The sequence below is a fragment of the Rattus norvegicus genome, chromosome 5, assembly GCF_036323735.1.
Source record: "Rattus norvegicus strain BN/NHsdMcwi chromosome 5, GRCr8, whole genome shotgun sequence".
Classification (NCBI taxonomy): Eukaryota; Metazoa; Chordata; class Mammalia; order Rodentia; family Muridae; genus Rattus; species Rattus norvegicus.
The window spans coordinates 38,427,501-38,449,070 of NC_086023.1; the positions used below are offsets into that span (position 1 = coordinate 38,427,501).

Here is a 21,570-nt window from a genome sequence, read left to right on the forward strand (position 1 = left end):
ACTCTGGAATAGGGGTGAAGGCTCTGTATAGGCACAAACTCAACATATTCATGTTCAATGGGTTGTAGAGGTGTTGTCTTCAGTAATGGGGCCTTGCTGTCAGTTTGTGGGAAACAACCTAAAGACTTGGCCACAGCCTGAGTTGTCTGGGAACTTCTGAGGGGTCGCTTTGGAGAACAACTCAATTGTACCTCAATCCCCATAATGTACACTTTGTTTGGTGACAAGTGATACCCAGTTGGAGCTCTGTCTCCCTTATCATTGGTAAATTTCATTTACACTGCCTTCATATATGCATATATTTTAGGAAGCTTTTTACTGTATTCCATTTACATATTATCCCTCAGACACCTCTTTTTTTTTTTTAAATGTTGTCCTTTATTTATTTATTTATTTTTGGTTCTTTTTTTTTTTTTTTTTTTTTTTTTTTTTTTTTTTTTCGGACCTGGGGACCGAACCCAGGGCCTTGTGCTTCCTAGGCAAGCGCTCTACCACTGAGCTAAATCCCCAACCCCCCTCAGACACCTCTTAAATCTAACTATCTCTTCTTCCCTTGTTCCCTCTCAAAACTTCTCTTTCTCCCCACTAAATACTTCTACTGTTGAAGCCCCTCGGACTCTTATCTGTCTAATCTATTTTCCTCTTTTAACTAGATCTGTCTGTTCCCTCTAGTCCCTTACTCCACACGTAGGTTCTCGTGATGGTACCTTGCTTATCACTAGCTTTACAGCTACATATAAACAAATACACATTATATTTTTCTTTCTGGGTCGGGGTTCCCTCATTTAGGATAATTTTTTTCTAGTTCCGTCCATTTTGCTTACAAATTGCACAATGCCATTAAAAAACAGTTGAGTAATGTTCCATTGTGTAATGTACCACGTTTTCTATATCCATTCTTCCGTTGAGGGACATCTAGGCTTTCAATTCTGGGTATTATGAAATTGGTATGTTGCTCTAAGCAATGAACATGGTTGAGCAAGTGTTTTATGGTAGGATGAAGTGTTGTTTGGGTATATGCCCATAACTGGTATTGCTGGATTTTGAGTCCATCTTGCTCAAAAACTGCCACGCTGATTTCCAAAGCAGCTGTACAAGTTTCTACTCCCACCAGCAATGGAGGAATGTTCCTCTTACTCCATATCATCAGCAAGAAGAGTTGTCACTTGTTTTGTTGATCTCAGCCATTCTAACAGGTGTATGAGGGGATCTCAAAGTCGTTTTTATTTACATCTCCCTTGTGACTAAGAGTGTTGAACATTTTTTATAAGTGTCTTTGAGGCATTTGAGTTTCCCCTAGAATTCTTTGTTTAGAAGTGTACCCCAATTTTAGTTAGATTACTTGTTTTTTTGATATCCTGTTCTTCAAATTCTTTATATATATTTGGACATTAGCCCTCTATTGAATATGGAGTTGGTAAAAATCTTGTCCCATTCTGTAGGTTGTCTTTTTTTTTTTTAATTTATTTTTATTTTTTTTATTATCTTGAGTATTTCTTATATACATTTCAAGTGTTATTCCCTTTCCCGGTTTCCGGGCAAACATCCCCCTCCCCCCTCCCCTTCCTTATGGGTGTCCCCTCCCAAACCTCCCCCCATTGCCACCCTCCCCGCATAGTCTAGTTCACTGGGGGTTCAGTCTTAGCAGGACCCAGGGCTTCCCCTTCCACTGGTGCTCTTACTAGGATATTCATTGCTACCTATGGGGACAGAGTCCAGGATCAGTCCATGTATAGTCTTTAGGTAGTGGCTTAGTCCCTGGAAGCTCTGGTTGCTTGACATTGTTGTACTTTTGGGGTCTCGAGCACCTTCAAGCTCTTCCAGTTCTTTCTCTGATTCCTTCAACGGGGGACCTATTCTCAGTTCAGTGGTTTGCTGCTGGCATTCGCCTCTGTATTTGCTGTATTCTGGCTGTGTCTCTCAGGAGCGATCTACATCCGGCTCCTGTCGGTCTGCACTTCTTTGCTTCATCCATCTTGTCTAATTGGGTGGCTGTATATGTATGGGCCACCTGTGGGGCAGGCTCTGAATGGGTGTTCCTTCAGTCTCTGTTTTAATCTTTGCCTCTCCCTTCCCTGCCAAGGGTATTCTTTTTCCTCATTTAAAGAAGGAGTGAAGCATTCACATTTTGATCATCTGTCTTGAGTTTCCTTTGTTCTAGGGATCTAGGGTAATTCAAGCATTTGGGCTAATAGCCACTTATCAATGAGTGCATACCATGTATGTCTTTCTGTGAGTGGGTTAGCTCACTCAGGATGATATTTTCCAGTTCCAACCATTTGCCTACGAATTTCATAAACTCGTTGTTTTTGATAGCTGAGTAATATTCCATTGTGTAGATGTACCACATTTTCTGTATCCATTCCTCTGTTGAAGGGCATCTGGGTTCTTTCCAGTTTCTGGCTATTATAAATAAGGCTGCGATGAACATAGTGGAGCACGTGTCTCTTTTATATGTTGAGGCATCTTTTGGGTATATGCCCAAGAGAGGTATGGCTGGATCCTCAGGCAGTTCAATGTGCAATTTTCTGAGGAACCTCCAGACTGATTTCCAGAATGGTTTTACCAGTCTGCAATCCCACCAACAATGGAGGAGTGTTCCTCTTTCTCCACATCCTCGCCAGCATCTGCTGTCACCTGAGTTTTTGATCTTAGCCATTCTCACTGGTGTGAGGTGAAATCTCAGGGTTGTTTTGATTTGCATTTCCCTTATGACTAAAGATGTTGAACATGTCTTTAGGTGTTTCTCAGCCATTCGGCATTCCTCAGCTGTGAATTCTTTGTTTAGCTCTGAACCCCATTTTTTAATAGGGTTATTTGTTTCCCTGCGGTCTAACTTCTTGAGTTCTTTGTATATTTTGGATATAAGGCCTCTATCTGTTGTAGGATTGGTAAAGATCTTTTCCCAATCTGTTGGTTGCCGTTTTGTCCTAACCACAGTGTCCTTTGCCTTACAGAAACTTTGCAGTTTTATGAGATCCCATTTGTCGATTCTTGATCTTAGAGCATAAGCCATTGGTGTTTTGTTCAGGAAATTTTTCCAGTGCCCATGTGTTCCAGATGCTTCCCCATTTTTTCTTCTATTAGTTTGAGTGTGTCTGGTTTGATGTGGAGGTCCTTGATCCACTTGGACTTAACCTTTGTACAGGGTGATAAGCATGGATCGATCTGCATTCTTCTATATGCTGACCTCCAGTTGAACCAGCAGCATTTGCTGAAAATGCTATCTTTTTTCCATTGGATGGTTTTGGGTCCTTTGTCAAAAATCAAGTGACCATAGGTGTGTGGGTTCATTTCTGGGTCTTCAATTCTATTCCATTGGTCTATCTGTCTGTCTCTGTACCAATACCATGCAGTTTTTATCACTATTGCTCTGTAATACTGCTTGAGTTCAGGGATAGTGATTCCCCCTGAAGTCCTCTTATTGTTGAGGATAGCTTTAGCTATCCTGGGTTTTTTGTTATTCCACATGAATTTGCAAATTGTTCTGTCTAACTCTTTGAAGAATTGGATTGGTATTTTGATGGGGATTGCATTGAATCTGTAGATTGCTTTTGGTAAAATGGCCATTTTTACTATATTAATCCTGCCAATCCATGAGCATGGGAGATCTTTCCATCTTCTGAGGTCTTCTTCAATTTCTTTCCTCAGTGTCTTGAAGTTCTTATTGTACAGATCTTTTACTTGCTTGGTTAAAGTCACACCGAGGTACTTTATATTATTTGGGTCTATTATGAAGGGTGTCGTTTCCCTAATTTCTTTCTCGGCTTGTTTCTCTTTTGTGTAGAGGAAGGCTACTGATTTATTTCAGTTAATTTTATACCCAGCCACTTTGCTGAAGTTGTTTATCAGCTTTAGTAGTTCTCCGGTGGAACTTTTGGGATCACTTAAATAAACTATCATGTCATCTGCAAATAGTGATATTTTGACCTCTTCTTTTCCGATCTGTATCCCTTTGATCTCCTTTTGTTGTCTGATTGCTCTGGCTAGAACTTCAAGACTATATTGAATAAGTAGGGAGAGAGTGGGCAGCCTTGTCTAGTCCCTGATTTTAGTGGGATTGCTTCAAGTTTCTCTCCATTTAGTTTAATGTTAGCAACTGGTTTGCTGTATATGGCTTTTACTATGTTTAGGTATGGGCCTTGAATACCTATTCTTTCCAGGACTTTTATCATGAAGGGGTGTTGAATTTTGTCAAATGCTTTCTCAGCATCTAATGAAATGATCATGTGGTTCTGTTCTTTCAGTTTGTTTATATGATGGATCACGTTGATGGTTTTCCTTATATTAAACCATCCCTGCATGCCTGGGATGAAGCCTACTTGATCATGGTGGATGATTGTTTTGATGTGCTCTTGAATTCGGTTTGCCAGAATTTTATTGAGTATTTTTGCGTCGATATTCATAAGGGAAATTGGTCTGAAGTTCTCTTTCTTTGTTGGGTCTTTGTGTGGTTTAGGTATAAGAGTAATTGTGGCTTCATAGAAGGAATTCGGTAGGGCTCCATCTGTTTCAATTTTGTGGAATAGTTTGGATAATATTGGTATAAGGTCTTCTATGAAGGTTTGATAGAATTCTGCACTAAACCCGTCTGGACCTGGGCTCTTTTTGGTTGGGAGACCTTTAATGACTGCTTCTATTTCCTTAGGAGTTATGGGGTTGTTTAACTGGTTTATCTGTTCCTGATTTAACTTCGATACCTGGTATCTGTCTAGGAAATTGTCCATTTCCTGAAGATTTTCAAGTTTTGTTGAATATAGGCTTTTATAGTAAGATCTGATGATTTTTTTGAATTTCCTCTTAATCTCTAGTTATGTCTCCCTTTTCATTTCTGATTTTGTTAATTTGGACGCACTCTCTGTGTCCTCTCCTTAGTCTGGCTAAGGGTTTATCTATCTTGTTGATTTTCTCAAAGAACCAACTTTTGGTTCTGTTGATTCTTTCTATGGTCCTTTTTGTTTCTACTTGGTTGATTTCAGCTCTGAGTTTGATTATTTCTTGCCTTCTACTCCTCCTGGGTGTATTTGCTTCTTTTTGTTCTAGAGCTTTTAGGTGTGCTGTCAAGCTGCTGACATATGCTCTTTCCTGTTTCTTTCTGCAGGCACTCAGCGCTATGAGTTTTCCTCTTAGCACAGCTTTCATTGTGTCCCATAAGTTTGGGTATGTTGTACCTTCATTTTCATTAAATTCTAAAAAGTTTTTAATTTCTTTCTTTATTTCTTCCTTGACCAGGTTATCATTGAGTAGAGCATTGTTCAATTTCCACGTATATGTGGGCATTCTTCCCTTATTGTTATTGAAGACCAGTTTTAGGCCGTGGTGGTCCGATAGCACGCATGGGATTATTTCTATCTTTCTGTACCTGTTGAGGCCCGTTTTTTGACCAATTATATGGTCAATTTTGGAGAAAGTACCATGAGGAGCTGAGAAGAAGATATATCCTTTTGCTTTAGGATAGAATGTTCTATAAATATCCGTTAAGTCCACTTGGCTCATGACTTCTCTTAGTCTGTCTACATCTCTGTTTAATTTCTGTTTCCATGATCTGTCCATTGATGAGAGTGGGGTGTTGAAATCTCCCACTATTATTGTGTGAGGTGCAATGTGTGTTTTGAGCTTTAGTAAGGTTTCTTTTACATATGTAGGTGCCCTTTTATTTGGGGCATAGATATTTAGGATTGAGAGTTCATCTTGGTGGATTTTTCCTTTGATGAACATGAAGTGTCCTTCCTTATCTTTTTTGATGACTTTTAGTTGAAAATTGATTTTATTTGATATTAGAATGGCTACTCCAGCTTGCTTCTTCTGACCATTTGCTTGGAAAATTGTTTTCCAGCCTTTCACTCTGAGGTAGTGTCTGTCTTTGTCTCTGAGGTGTGTTTCCTGTAGGCAGCAGAATGCAGGGTCCTCGTTGCGTATCCAGTTTGTTAATCTATGTCTTTTTATTGGGGAGTTGAGGCCATTGATATTGAGAGATATTAAGGAATAGTGATTATTGCTTCCCGTTATATTCATATTTGGAAGTGAGGTTATGTTTGTGTGCTTTCATTCTCTTTGTTTTGTTGCCAAGATGATTAGTTTCTTGCTTCTAGGGTATAGCTTGCCTCCTTATGTTGGGCTTTACCCTTTATTATCCTTTGTAGTGCTGGACTTGTAGAAAGATATTGTGTAAATTTGGTTTTGTCATGGAATATCTTGGTTTCTCCATCTATGTTAATTGAGAGTTTTGCAGTATACAGTAACCTGGGCTGGCATTTGTGTTCTCTTAGGGTCTGTATGACATCAGTCCAGGATCTTCTGGCCTTCATAGTTTCTGGCGAAAAGTCTGGTGTGATTCTGATAGGTCTGCCTTTATATGTTACTTGACCTTTTTCCCTTACTGCTTTTAATATTCTTTCTTTATTTTGTGCGTTTGGTGTTTTGACAATTATGTGACGGGAGGTGTTTCTTTTCTGGTCCAATCTATTTGGAGTTCTGTAGGCTTCTTGTATGCCTATGGGTATCTCTTTTTTTAGGTTAGGGAAGTTTTCTTCTATGATTTTGTTGAAGATATTTACTGGTCCTTTGAGCTGGGAGTCTTCACTCTCTTCTATACCTATTATCCTTAGGTTTGATCTTCTCATTGAGTCCTGGATTTCCTGTATGTTTTGGACCAGTAGCTTTTTCTGCTTTACATTATCTTTGACAGTTGAGTCAATGATTTTTATGGAAGCTTCTGCTCCTGAGATTCTCTCTTCCATCTCTTGAATTCTGTTGGTGAAGCTTGTATCTACATCTCCTTGTCTTTTCTTTTGATTTTCTATGTCCAGGGTTGTTTCCATGTGTTCTTTCTTGATTGCTTCTATTTCCATTTTTAATTCCTTCAACTGTTTGATTGTGTTTTCCTGGAATTCTTTCAGGGATTTTTGCGATTCCTCTCTGTAGGCTTCTACTTGTTCTCTAAGGGAGTTCTTTATGTCTTTCTTGAAGTCCTCCAGCATCATGATCAAATATGATTTTGAAACTAGGTCTTGCTTTTCTGGTGTGTTTGGATATTCCGTGTTTGCTTTGGTGGGAGAATTGGGCTCCGATGATGCCATGTAGTCTTGGTTTCTGTTGCTTGGGTTCCTGCGCTTGCCTCTCGCCATCAGATTATCTCTAGTGTTACTTTGTTCTGCTATTTCTGACAGTGGCTAGACTGTCCTATAACCTGTGTGTCAGGAGTGCTGTAGACCTGTTTTCCTGTTTTCTTTCAGCCAGTTATGGGGACAGAGTGTTCTGCTTTCGGGCGTGTAGTTTTTCCTCTCTACAGGTCTTCAGCTGTTCCTGTGGGCCTGTGTCTTGAGTTCACCAGGCAGGTTTCTTGCAGGGGAAAAGTTGGTCCTACCTGCGGTTCCAAGGCTCAAGTTTGCTCGTGGGGTACTGCCTAAGTCCTCTCCGCTGTGGCAGCAACCGGGAAAATCTGTGCCGCTCCTTCCGGGAGCCTCCGTGCACCAGGGTTTCAGATGACGTTTGGTGTTTTCCTCTGGCACCTGGATGTGCACAGAGTGCATTCTCTTCTGGTTTCCCAGGCGTGTCCGCCTGTCTGAAGGTTCAGCTCTCCCTCCCACGGGATTTGGGTGCAGAGAACTGTTTATCCGGTCTGTTTCCTTCAGGTTCCGGCAGTGTCTCAGACGCAGGGGTCCTGCCGCTCCCGGGCCCTCCCCTACGGGAACCCAGAGGCCTTATACAGTTGCCTCTTGGGCCAGGGATGTGGGCAGGGGTGGGCAGTGTTGGTGGTCTCCTCCGCTCTGCAGCCTCAGGAGTGCCCACTTGATCAGGCGGTGAGGTCTCTCTCCCACGGGGTTTGGGAGCAGAGAGCTGCTGCGGTCCGGGATCCGCCGGTGTGGGACTTCGTAGGTTGTCTTTTTGTCTGAATAAGAGTGTCCTTTGCTGTGAGGAAACATCTCAGTTTCATGAGGTCTCATTTATTAATTGTTGATCTTAGTGCATGCACTATTAGTGTTCTGATCAGACAGTCTTCTCCTTTTACAATGAGTTCAAGGCTATCCCCTATTTTCTCTTCTACTAGGTTCATTGTATCTGGTTTTATGTTGAGACTTTTGCTGTATGTGAACTTGAGTTTTGTGCAGGGTGATAAATATGGATCTATCTGCATTCTTCTATATGCAGACATCCAGTTTGACTGTTTGTTGAATATGCTGTTTTTTTCCAGTGTCTATTTCTGGAAATTTATCAGGTTTCCATAAATGTCTGAATTTATGTATGGATCTTCAATTCAATTCCATTGATTGATGTTCTGATAATTTTGCTATTACCACACTGTTTTTATTACTATAGCTTTGTAGTAAAATTTAAAATCTGATACTGATAATCTAGCACTCCTATTATTATTCAGGATTGTTTGAGTTTGTGTGTGTGTGTGTGTGTGTGTGTGTGTGTGTGTGTGTGTGTGTGTGTGTGTTTCATACAAAGCTGAAAATTGTCCTTTAAAGATCTATGGAGAATTATGTTGGACATTTGATAGAGATTGCACTGAATCTGTAGGGTAGATTGCTTTTGGTAGGATGGCCATTTTTATTATGTTAGTCCTACTGATCCATGAGCATGGGAGATCTTTTCACATTCTGATATTGTCTTCAATTTCTTAAGTAACTAAGTTTTTAATTATTCAAGTCTTTTACTTCCTTGGTTAGAAATACCTCAAGATATTTTATGTTATTTGAGGCCATTGTGAAAGGCATTATTTCCATGACTTATCTCCCAGGCCATTTATCATTTGTACATAGGACAGCTTCTGGTTTTTATGCATTCATTTTGTATCCAGCTACTTAGCTGGAAGAGTTTTTAGGGTCCCTTATGTATACCATCATATCATCTGCAAATAGTGATACTTTGACTTCTTCCTTTCCAATTTATATTCCCATGGTCTTCTTCAATTGTAATATTGCTCTAAGACTTTAGATACTATATTGAATAGTTAGAGGCAAAGTGGGCAACTTTCTCTTGTTCCTAATTTTAGTGGAATTGCTTTGAGTTTCTCACCATTTAAGTTGAGGATGCCTACAGGCTTCCTGTAAACTGCTATAATACATATGTTGAGGTGTGCTCCTTGCATCTGCAATCTCTCTAGACTTTATCATGAAGGGGAATTATGTTTTCTTGATAACACTTTACATATCTAATGAGATGAGCATGATTTTATTCTTTCCATTTGTTTAAATGGTGGATTATACTTATTGATTTACTTGTGCTAAGCCATCCCTGTGACTCAGGGATTAAGCCTTTTGATCATAATGGATGATTTTTTGATATATGTTTGGATTGGATTTGCTAGTATTTCATTGCATATTTTTGCTTCTGTGATCATAAGGGAAACTGGGCTGTCATTCTTATTCTTATTGAGTCTATGAGGTTTAGGTATCAAGGTAATTCTGCCCTTATAAAATAAAGTAGGTCATGTTCCTTTTGTCTCTATTTTATAGAATGATTGGAGGAGAAATGGCATAAAGTCTTTGAATTCTGTTGTAAAATCATTTAACCCTGTTTTTTTTTTAATTTGGGAGACTTTTTTCTTTTTTATTGAGTATTTTATGTATTTACATTTCAAATGTTATCCCCTTTACCCCTTCTCCCATACCCTTCTTTCCTCCCCCTGCTTCTGTGAAGATGTTCTCACTCCCACCCACCGACTCCCACCCACCCACTCCCCCTCAACACCCTAGCATTCCCCTACACTGGGGAAACGAGCCTTCACAGGACCAAGGGCTTCTCCTGCTATTGATGTCAGACAAGGCCATCCTCTGCTACATATGCTTCTGGAGTCATGGGTCCCTCCATGTGTACTCCTTGGTTGGTGGTTTAGTCCCTGGGAGCTCTGGGGTGTATGGTTGGTTGATATTGTTGTTCTTCCTTTGGGTTTGGAAACCAGTTAGGGAACTTTTAATGACTGCTTCTATTTCATTTGTGGCTATAGGCCTGTTTAAATTACATATATGATTTTGACTGAACTTTGTGAAGTGTATCCAGAAAGTTATCCATGGCTTTAGATAGTCCAGCTGGGTGAAGTATAGGGTTTTAAAGCATGTCCTTATGCTTCTCCAGATTTCCTTGTTGTCTGTTGTTATGTCCTCCTTTTCATTTCTAATTTGGTTAATTTTGATATTCTTTCTGCCTTTTATTTAATTTTGTCAATCTTGTTGATGCAAGGAACCAATGTTATGGTATATATATATTGCATGTATATGGTATATATATGGTATATTTCTTGGATGCAGTCAAAGGATGGAACCTGTTTTTGAAAGCATTCTGTTAGTCTCTGTCTTTTTATTCAGGGATTGTGATTGTTGATGTTTATAGATGTCTATGACCAATGACTGTTGATTCCCGTGATTTTTTGTTGTTGTTGTTGGTGGTGTTTTATATATATTATTTACATATATTTATATATATATGTGTGTGTGTGTGTGTGTGTGTGTGTGTGTGTGTGTGTGTCTTGCTTCTTCTGGTCTTTTGATTTTGTTGGTTTTGGATTATTTAACCCCTGTGTTTACAGATGAAGTTTATCATCTTGTATCTTTAATAGGGCTGGTTTTGTAGATATATTTTGTTTAAATTTGCTTTTTCCATGGAATGTCATGTTTTCTCTATCTGTGGTATAGTAGTCTGCAATGCCATCTGTTGTCTCTTAGAGTCTGCAGAATATCTATCCAAGTCCTTCTGGTACTTAGAGTCTCCATTGAGAAGTCGGGCATAATTTTAATAAGTCTGCCTTTATATGTTACTTTGGTCTTTTTTCCTTGTAGTTTCCTTGTAGCTTTAATAGTCTTTCTTTGTCCTGTGCATTTAACATGTTTGTTATTTTGTGCTAAGAGGACCTTTTTTCTGGTCTGTTATTTTTTAACTGCATTTTTTATTTATATTTTAATTTTTATCCCATTTCCTGGTTTCCCCTTCAGAAACCTGCTATCCTATCCCTACTCCCTGCTTCTATGAGGGTTCTCCCCTCCTCACCCCTCCACTTCCTTATCCTGACATTCCCCTACACTGGGACATCAAGCCTTGACAGGACCAAGGGCTCTCCTCCCACTGATGTCCTACAAGGCCATCCTTGCTACATATGCAGCTGGAGCCATAGGTTTATCCCTGTGTACTCTTGGGATGGTGGTTTCATCCCTGGGAGTTCTGGTGGAGGGGTGGTCTGGTTGGTTGATAGTGTGTTCCTCTTATGGTCCGTTCTGCTTGTTAGTCTGCACGCTTCTTATACGTTGATAGACATCTCCTTCTTTAGGTAAGGGAAATTTTCTTTTAAGATTTTGTTGAGAATATTTTTCTTGCCATTTATCTGTGCTTCTTTTCCTTCCTCCTTTTCTATTATTTTTAGATTTATTCATTTAATTTCTTAGATGTTTTATACCAGGAATATTTTGGATTTAACCCCTTCTTTGACCAATATATCCAAATCGTCCATCATATCTTCAATGTCTTATATTCTTTCTTCCATCTCTTGAATTTACTGATGAAGCTTGCTACTACAGTTCCTATTTAAATTCCTAAATTTTTAATTCCCTTAGATGCTTTTTAAATATTTCCACCTTCAGATCTTGATTTGTTTTATTTGGTTCCTTCCATGTTTATATTTTCACAGGCTCATTTAAAGAATTTATTCATTTCTTCTTTTAGGGCCTCTATCATATTTATAAAGTCTATTTTAAGGTCATTTTATTGTGTTTCAGCTATGTAGGAATATTCATAGTATACTGGGTTATGGTTTCTCAGGTCTGGTATAGACATAATGCCCTGGCTGACATTGATTATATTTTGACATTGGTGTCTAGGCAACTGGGATTGGGAAGTTTGTAATTCCAGGTGACTATAGCTTATTTTTCTTTGTTGGCGAATATTTGTTCTTTGTCTTTTTTTGCTCTCTGGTTCTTAGAAAAGTTTTGTGGCTGTGTGTTGCCTGTAGGAAAATCTTCTTAGGGCCAGATAGATTAGTGTGGGCAGTGGGGGTTCGAGGTAAAAGTTATTTCTAGGTACTGGACCCTGAGACTTAAGGATGGGGAGTGGTTGTGGGCATTGAGGGAGTTTCACAAGAGCAAGAAAAGCAGAGTCTTCCACCAGGATCTTGGAATGAGGACAAAGAGTATGGGGAGGCCTCCTCAGATGTTTTGTTAAAGAGCTGAGGATGACACTGGGGGACTGGATTTAGAGGAATGGAGGAAATTGTAAAGATCTGTAGTTAGCCTACTTTTTACCCTAGTCAGAGTGGTCTGTGTGTTCCCAAGGAGCGTCTTCTGGAGTGAGTGGGAGTTTCAGAGGAAAATATCTGTTTGCTTCACTGGAGATGGGTACAGGAGGGGGAAGGAAGGCTGCAAGAGGTGTTCTATTGCAGAGGGGAGATGAGACTGGAGGAATACACTTGGAAGAGCAGAGGGGGAAGTGAAGATATGCAGTTAACTTACCTACTTCTCTGCCCAGAGTAGCCTGTCTGTTCCCAGGGAGTTCCTGCTGGAGTTGTGTGATGGGACAAGGCAATAAGTTGAGGGACAGAGGTTAGGAGGAGAAGATCTGTCAGATCAACTAGGGATGAGGTGGAAGGGTATTTGTAGAATGTATCTGCTACCGAGCTGGGAATGAGATGGGATTTGATTTGATGGAACAGAAGAAGTGAAGGTCTGGCATCAGCCTACATGTTTTACTGGTTGAAGTGGTGACAACTGTTTTTTAAAATAAGAATGTGAAAATCTATTCTTCTACCTTCTTACCCATCTCCCCTACCTACCCCTGGCATTGTGATTGTATGCCTGATCTGTCTTACTAGCTATAGCTCAATCAAGACAGTAAATCTAAAATGATCTTGTGTGAAACAATTCACAGTGGTATTATTGATGATAGAAAAGCAATCTTCTCAGGAAAGAACAAATAGACATATTCTTCTTTGATCTGTCCCCAGCAATCATAGGTGGCTTTCTGTGGGTCTGGACTATTGGAGAAAAAAAAACAGGCAATGAAGATACCTATCTAGAGCATGCCAGAATAGTGTCTTGAAATGGGGATTAGCTGCCTCTGCCTTTTAGCACTTAGAAGCAATAGGAGCCACTCAATCAGCAGTGGTCATGTAACACATAGCAATTTTTGTGAAGAAAAATTAGTCTCCAGCAAAGGCAATCAGATGAGCTAAGATACTACAGAAAAGTCAAGTTCTCCTTTGGAAGTCTTAGAAGAAGATTTTTAAAAAGTGGCAGGCAAGTCTCATCAAATCTTTCTAAGCTGTAGCCATAGGGCATCTTCCTCTTCGATGACTTCTAACAGAATCGGATCTAGCTCCACTTCTGCTTTTCATCCCAGGTCTGGAACTCAGCTGCTATCTTTCTTTGACAAACTGCCTTGGCCGAGCTGCTTTTATGCGAGGAATTACTGCTACATGGAAGTTAATTTTCCTGCTATCCAGATGCTGCCTTTTGAATGGAAATACACGTCACGATTTTGACAAACTTTAACTTGGCTGCTCATTATGTTGTTCTCTGAAATTGCATCTCACTGTCATGTATGGTTTTATGTCCTACTAGATTCCTTCTCAAAAGTAAATTTACTTTGGTTAGTCCCTTTCCCTTGCTTTCCTTAATGGTTCAATGTTTAAATGCTTCTTCAAAGTCCAGCTGGCCTCTTGAACCCTTGGCTTTGTCCTCTTAGGCCAGAGTGGCTATTGTTCTATGCCTTTAATGGAGATAGAATCCTTTGTGAGCAGTGGTCAGAGAAGTCCTGGCACAGACTCTCCTGGGAGTTAATGTGAGGCCATGTTAACTGCAAATTGTCAGTCATGGCAAGATGATGGATTTCAGCATAAGCTAACTCCAGCCTTCATTTGTAAGCCCCACTCAGAAGACAACCACTGAAAGTGTTTCATGGCTATGTATGGAAGATGTACATGTGAATGCATGCATACATGTATGTGCATGCGTGTGTGTGTGTGTGTGTGTGTGTGTGTGTGTGTGATGTACATGTTTCAGGACATCAGAAGTGGACATTGAATGTCATCTTCATTCACCTATCATTTAGAATTAATTAGTTAATTTATGAAATAGTCTCACTCTACAGCTATGGCTGGACTTGAATTCACAGAAATTCCCTCCTGCTTCTGCCTTCTTCTTGCTGAGATTAAAAGTGTGTGCCACCAAACTTGGACTCTGTTTTATTTTTATAAAGACCATGTCTTCTCAGTGTCATTTCCCAGTGAAACCTTTCTCTACTAAGGGAAGCATAGCCATTTCCCTTAGGACAAACATTATTGTGGGGATATTACTTTATGTTTAGTGTTTCTAGGTAGGCCTCCCCTCCCAGGTGATCAGCCTTAGAGGCTAATGCTCAACTGCGTTTTATCTTTTTATCCCCAGTTCCCAGGGCAGTGAGTGGCTCACATCATTGCATTAATCAATTACTGACTACGAATTGAATTAAACTGATGTAATTAATCAGTGGAGCTTGATATCATTACTGTAAAAAGAAAACAAAAAAGCCAGTCTCAAACGTGAACTACCTCATCCCCATCAAAACTGCTTTTGGATATATATATATATATATATATATATATATATATATATATATGTATATATATATATACACACACATATATATATACATATATATATTCACATAAGTTGAATATAAGTATATATATATATATTCACATAAGTTGATTCTGATACAGGCATATGGAATCTTCCTGTACAGTTACTTGTACAGTGCTGACTATGAATGGCTCACGGCTTTTATCAGTTATTCTTCAATAGAAAGGCACCTGTTCATGTAGGTATCTGAGAATATGCTGAGGATTCTTTTGAATCTCTCCATAAAGGGGCTTCTTCAGGAAATCTGGTTTTATACTCCATGTAAATGAAAGAGCCGTGATGAAAGTTTAAAATCAGCTGACTATTCACTCTCTTCTTGAGAAAGCTGTCTTTTTCACCATGACGATGATGATGATGATGACGATGATGATGTGGAGTGTGTGTGTGTGTGTGTGTGTTTGTGTGTGTCTATGTGCACACATGCATACTATATTATCAGTGTGCTGAGTATATTGCAATCTAATATAACAGGCTTTAGCAAAAGAAACCAAGCATGTGACAGATGTTCACTAGATCAATTCTGAAACATTTGCATAGTGGGGAGGAATAGATACTGATTTCCTACATAGTTCTATGCACAATGATTTCAATTCAAGCTCAGTTTGATTTTTCAGATTCCCACCCCCTTCATGGCTGAAAGACACTCCATATTCATTTGACGTGATAATCAGCATCGAGTGTCAAAGCAGAGCCTTGTTCTGTAGCTTTTTGTAGCTGGTAGTTTATGCTAATGCTGCACTGAAGTGGTTCAGGTCCAGAAGTGAACAACGGGAGTGAGAAAACCCTTTGAGGAGATAGAGGACTTGATCAAAGCCTGGTAGGTGATCTTAAGAGGATGTTTTATGTGTTCTCAATTCCCAGAGATGAAGGGACTTCAGAGAACATAAAAGGAAGTCACTTGCCCTGAGACATGCCACATGAACCTTGAAAGATGCACAGGTATTTAATAATCTATTTTTAAAGTCCCCCGAGAAAGGAGACTTCCATTATCAATATTAATCAATTACAGTTCTTAATAACCTTCCTAATATGCCCTCTTACACAGCAGCATTTTTCTCACTGCTATTTCTCTGTAGAGTTATGTTTTTCATGGTAAGATTAAAAAGTCCATTAATCATTCTTTTATCTTATACCAAATATATGAAGGCTTTCCCAGTCATCACTGGGTTTTGTTTCATTTTCTTTTATTTCCAGTGCATTTAACATCCTGCTAATTGTCATAAACCTGGCCAACCTCCCCATCCCACAAACACCAACCTTTGGAGCACCTCACTTTTATCATTCATAAGCATATGTAATGAGGCAATGACTGGTCTTGGGGTGTTAGATTGGACAGATGTTTTCCATGTGGACTTATTTTAAGAACCCATAACTTACTGAAACACCTATCGTGTGATGGGAAAGTGATGACTTGAATGGTGTGTGAGTTATGCTTGCTCTAACTAACTTTCCTTTGTAGCTTCTTCAGGACCTTAGTCCCCAGAGGTGCTAGGGGGGCAGTGAAGATTTGGGCAGTGACCAAAGTGCCAATAAGGCAGCATGGAAGCCCTTGCTGTGTGGTTGCATGCCAGTAATGACTTCACCAGATAGGCTCTGTTATCGCAGAATTGTGCAAGGTTGGGCTGAACATATAGGAAGTCCGAATGAACACATCTATTCAGTCAGGTTAGATATCCCCTCATTACTCAAGGATGAGGCCAGCTCTTCATTTTATTAGAGAGCTTCCTGATTCTTTGTTGAGCTTCAGTTTCCTTACTCATAAAATGGAAATACTAATTAATAGACTCATATACATTTCACAATAATTCAATAAGAGTCATAGGTAACATAGCTAGCACATGACAGTTGCTATTTGTATTCATGTCTATTTCTACTTTCAGTTTCCTACAGAGTCACCAAGTCTCTTTCCTTATACATTAAGACTTTATCAATCCATTGACCAAGATTCCTTCCTGAATCTGAAACTGGAACAGTTCTATGAGGTCACTTCATTGGTGACTTTTTCCATGTCCTCAAGGAATATAATAAACTTATTCCTTAGGAGTTTTCTTTTATTATAAATAACGGTGAGTATAAATAAAAAGTTAGAAGCAACAACTCACATATGTTGGCCTTCCTATAGATTACCTCATCCCTATAATGATCCATCCTTCTTCCATGAAGCCATATGACAGATGATGTAAGTTTCAGACATGTTGAGCAAGGTATCTGGATTTTGTAAGCCTAGGCTCTAATCCCCACCCCTTTTTACTCTGTTGTATAATATGCCCAGAGACTCATTCAAGTCTCCAATTTCTGTAGAAAAATTATCATATTTTCCCATATACAGTCAACTGCTGATAAGAAAAATTAGACAAGAACATCACTTTAGAAGTACATGCCACATCACCTGTATACCACATTCTTTCTTTAATGAGTAATAATGACATTGGGTTACATATGAAAGGTTGTTTTAATATGAGTGAATTAAAACAATGCCGGGTAGAAGGTCCAAAGTCCCCCCATGGTTGGTTAGTTTAGGCCAGGTTAGATGGATTAATATTTTGCACACTGTCATACCTCTACTTACAGGTTTAACAGGCTTTAACTCAACATGATCCCGGTAGTGGGAGTGCGCGTCTAGTCCACCTATGAAATCAACTGAAATACAGCAGCCCAAGTTGGATCAGTGTGTAAATGAAAATGCATGTACCACTGAATTTTAAAGTAGACTACATATGCACAAGACTAAGAAAAATATCAGTTTCATATAAAGGGGAAGAAGTGAATATTTAATATGAAGGGCTCCTAGAAATATTGTAGGAAAATCTTTACAAGCACACAAATAACCAAGCTTTTAGGGCCTGAATAAAAACACAGTTGCTATTGATTTTAGTATAAAAATGTGGTTATCTGAAATATTATAAGGTTTGAAAAAGTGTATCTCTTACATCTCAAAATATATTCTTTTTCTGTTGGTTGCCAAGATCCACGTTTTACCTTCTTAAGAATATTCACTGCATCATTAAAACACTTTTGGGAAGTCAATCAGTCTCCATGCCTCTGACCTCAAGGTATTCCTAAGAAATAAGCATTTATCTTGAATCCTTTGTGAAGTTTCCATGTTCTGGACACAATAGGGATCAGCCTATAGTCTCTGGAGGCATGATGGTTTTTATAACCATATTTATGTTTCCTTTTGTCTTATTCTACTTTTCTCTAAAGTCTTGAATTTGTTTCTTATAGTCTATTTTCCACTCTAAATTAGCAATTCTCAACCTTTAGATTACAACCCTTTTGGAGGGCCAAATGGCCCTTTTGTAGGGGTCACCTAAGACCACCAGACAACACAAATACTTACATTACAGTTCTAAAGTAACAATGAAACTGATTTTCTGTGTGGGAGTCGCCACAACATGAGGAACTAAATTAAGGCATCAGAGCCTTAGGGAGGTTGAAAACCAATGAACAAAGGTTTTGGTGTGTAACAGTAGTTTACTAATAGGTGTATAGGCACACAGGGGCACTGGACTCTCAAGAACATGAGTGTGAGTGTGCTCATGTGTATGTGTGTTTGCCTGTATGAGTGTATCCCTGTGTGGGCCTCATGTGCCTACAGGAGCCAAAGAGGTCAGAAGAGGTGCTGGTTACAGATGCTTGTGAGATGCTGTGTGGGTGCTGTGAACTGAACTAAAGTCTTCTGCAAGAGCAGTATCTCAGCTGTTGAGCTGCTCTCCAGCCTCAACATTATATTTTTAATTTTATTTGTGTGTGTGTGTGTGTGTGTGTGTGTGTGTGTGTGTGTGTAGGTATGTTTGTGTGCCACGACACACATGTGGAGGTTAGAGGACTACATGCAGGAGCTGGTTCTGTCCTTCCACCATGTGGATTCTGGGACTCCAACTCAGCCCATTACTCTTGGTAGTCTGAGCCTTTACCTCCTAATTCACTACCCTGGCCTAGTGTTTGTAAATTTGAAATTGATAGCTGAAGCGAATCTGGAAGTTGCAATGGTGACATCCTTTGAAATCTGTAGTTACAACAGCAAACTCCATATATACCTGTAGTGTAAGAGTGAGCTTGGCAGAGATGCCGGCAGGGGTAGAAGGCAGCATCCAGTCACAGCTTGCCAGGAGCCTTCAGGGGGTCGAGGGTGAATTCTGTACACTCTAGTTATTACATCCCACAAGTACAATGTGCATTTTAGAGATCAATTAGCACAATCGGGAGTTGGCATCTGCTATCCAGAAAAGTCAGAGCACTACTGTCTCCTCTGTTCTTGAAACCAAGACGTTACTATCAGGTCCCAGAGGGAGAGCACAGAACCAGAAAAGGTCTCTGTTTTCAATCCCTCAGATTCACTTCTGGTGCCAATTTTCAATTGCACAGCTAAGCATCTTCCTGGAAGACCTAATGTTGCTTGTAATTGAATATCTTTGCGGTTACTCACTATAGCCCTCCAAATCCCTGACAAAATTCTCACCCAAATGCGTGAATGACAGCACTTCTCTACAGAGCCTTATGTCAGTGTTCAGGTTTGTTTTCGTGACCGATCTTAACTTCCCTACTCATCTCAAGGACACTTTAGGTCATAAACGAAGCTTCCATTCATGGTACCAAGTCAGTCACCTTTGCTCAGCCATTGTAAGTTTCACTTATATGGAAGAGTATAGGGCAGACGCTGGGCATTACTGTCTGTGTTCAGCACAGAATGTGTACAAGATATTTGGTAGTGAAAGCAGTAGCTTCATGGGAGCAATAATTCACTGCATGCCATTTGAAAATGGAAAGCCCATCCTTTAAAATTGTAGGACAAGGCCCCTTCAGCTGTGTCAATTTCCCTATGCTTCTCAGAGGCCATACAGGCCTTGCTCCTTCTCATTCCTCCTGGGCAAACCTCTGGTGCTGCTGCTGATATATGGATCCTCCTCTAGGGGAGGGAGTTTGTTTTTCGCTTTGTATTTTCGAAATTCCACCAAACCAAAAGCTTAGAATATATGTAAAAAGCGTTGGGCAAACAGGAACAAGCTTCTGAATAAGCTTCTCTTTTATTATCAAGACATCACATTAATGAGACTTCTTAGTTTATAAAATATGGCAAATAGCATATTAGTTCAGTTTTCATGCCTGAGTTTCCTCCTCTCATTTTCATTGTAGGTCACAGAGAAGGGAGCCCTTTCCATCTGTAGGAGTATTCAGAGGTTCTTAGCCATTGCCTAAAGCTTGGGCCTCAGGGTCCTTAGGCTTGGTGCATTGAGCATATGCCCACTGAGCAGGCAGTGGGTAGTTGTAGGATGTGGCCTAGTTAATAGTGACAACGTATTTGGTGTAGGGGCTGAGCGAGGTCTTGATTGTAGTGAGGGTCTCAACAGTGACGGGTTCAGTCAGCTTCACCTCCTTTGCTTGGTCATTTGTGAGGAAGCTGGAGAACCTCCTAGACATCTTGATTTCTGCGGTAGTATTTTCTCTGAGTTTTAATAAAAGGCCTGCTTGGTTTTAACAAGGCATATTTAAGAAGTTGATAGGTTCTCTGTTATCTTTGAGGATATTTTTGTAAATTATAACATACTTATAATGCCCAGAAAAAAATTAAGCTAAAGGAACAGATTTTTATGTTTCTATTATTAGAAGTAAACAGATTGTGAAGATTTTAGTGTATTTTATTCGAACTTCTTGTTTATTTTAAGAACTACAAGTTACAAATTCAAGGAAAACTCTCACATCTATCCTCATGATTTGGTTTTACCTTGGTTTACATCCCAACTTTGCAATTTTCTAGCTTTGGAACTATGGGATATATCATTTAATCTCTTAGTGCAGTATGTTCTTATGCAGCTGGCTTATGGAATTATATTTTAACAAGTGATGGGTCACCCTACAGGGTTGATTTAAAAACATTTACTCATGATTGACAGTTGGAGCACAAGCATAGCAAGGAAGAATCATTTCTGCTCTACTCTGTCTTAGCCAGTGACTCTTTGCAGGAAGGTAGATGACCAACTTTTGAGGTGACCTATTCACTTGGATGGGAAGTAGATACATCTTGTTTTGCTTGTACCTCCAACAGCAGTCTGTCCTGGGCTTCCTTCCAGCATGAGAGTTGAATTCCAAGGGTTAATGGCCAGAGATAAAGAACCTAGCAGAATATATGTGATCACCCTGAGATTTCACCTCACACCAGTGAGAATGGCTAAGATCAAAAACTCAGGTGACAGCAGATGCTGGCGAGGATGTGGAGAAAGAGGAACACTCCTCCATTGTTGGTGGGATTGCAGACTGGTAAAACCATTCTGGAAATCAGTCTGGAGGTTCCTCAGAAAATTGGACATTGAACTGCCTGAGGATCCAGCCATACCTCTCTTGGGCATATACCCAAAAGATGCCTCAACATATAAAAGAGACACGTGCTCCACTATGTTCATCGCAGCCTTATTTATAATAGCCAGAAACTGGAAAGAACCCAGATGCCCTTCAACAGAGGAATGGATACAGAAAATGTGGTACATCTACACAATGGAATATTACTCAGCTATCAAAAACAACGAGTTTATGAAATTCGTAGGCAAATGGTTGGAACTGGAAAATATCATCCTGAGTGAGCTAACCCACTCACAGAAAGACATACATGGTATGCACTCATTGATAAGTGGCTATTAGCCCAAATGCTTGAATTACCCTAGATCCCTAGAACAAAGGAAACTCAAGACGGATGATCAAAATGTGAATGCTTCACTCCTTCTTTAAATGAGGAAAAAGAATACCCTTGGCAGGGAAGGGAGAGGCAAAGATTAAAACAGAGACTGAAGGAACACCCATTCAGAGCCTGCCCCACAGGTGGCCCATACATATACAGCCACCCAATTAGACAAGATGGATGAAGCAAAGAAGTGCAGACCGACAGGAGCCGGATGTAGATCGCTCCTGAGAGACACAGCCAGAATACAGCAAATACAGAGGCGAATGCCAGCAGCAAACCACTGAA

The 21,570-nt window shown here is 39.8% G+C and overlaps 1 protein-coding gene across 2 annotated transcripts in view; it reads right to left on the minus strand.

The window, feature by feature from the left end:
• The window catches only part of Nkain3 (Sodium/potassium transporting ATPase interacting 3), a 696,335-nt gene that overhangs the window by 16,925 nt on the left and 657,840 nt on the right, over positions 1-21,570 (minus strand). The window contains exon 6 of one of the 2 annotated variants that reach the window (XM_039110792.2): positions 17,179-17,249. The exons of the other annotated variant lie outside the window; for it this stretch is intronic. Coding sequence (XP_038966720.1) covers positions 17,179-17,249 — 71 coding nt within the window. The remainder of the gene's footprint in view (positions 1-17,178; positions 17,250-21,570) is intronic. 2 annotated transcript variants of the gene reach the window in all.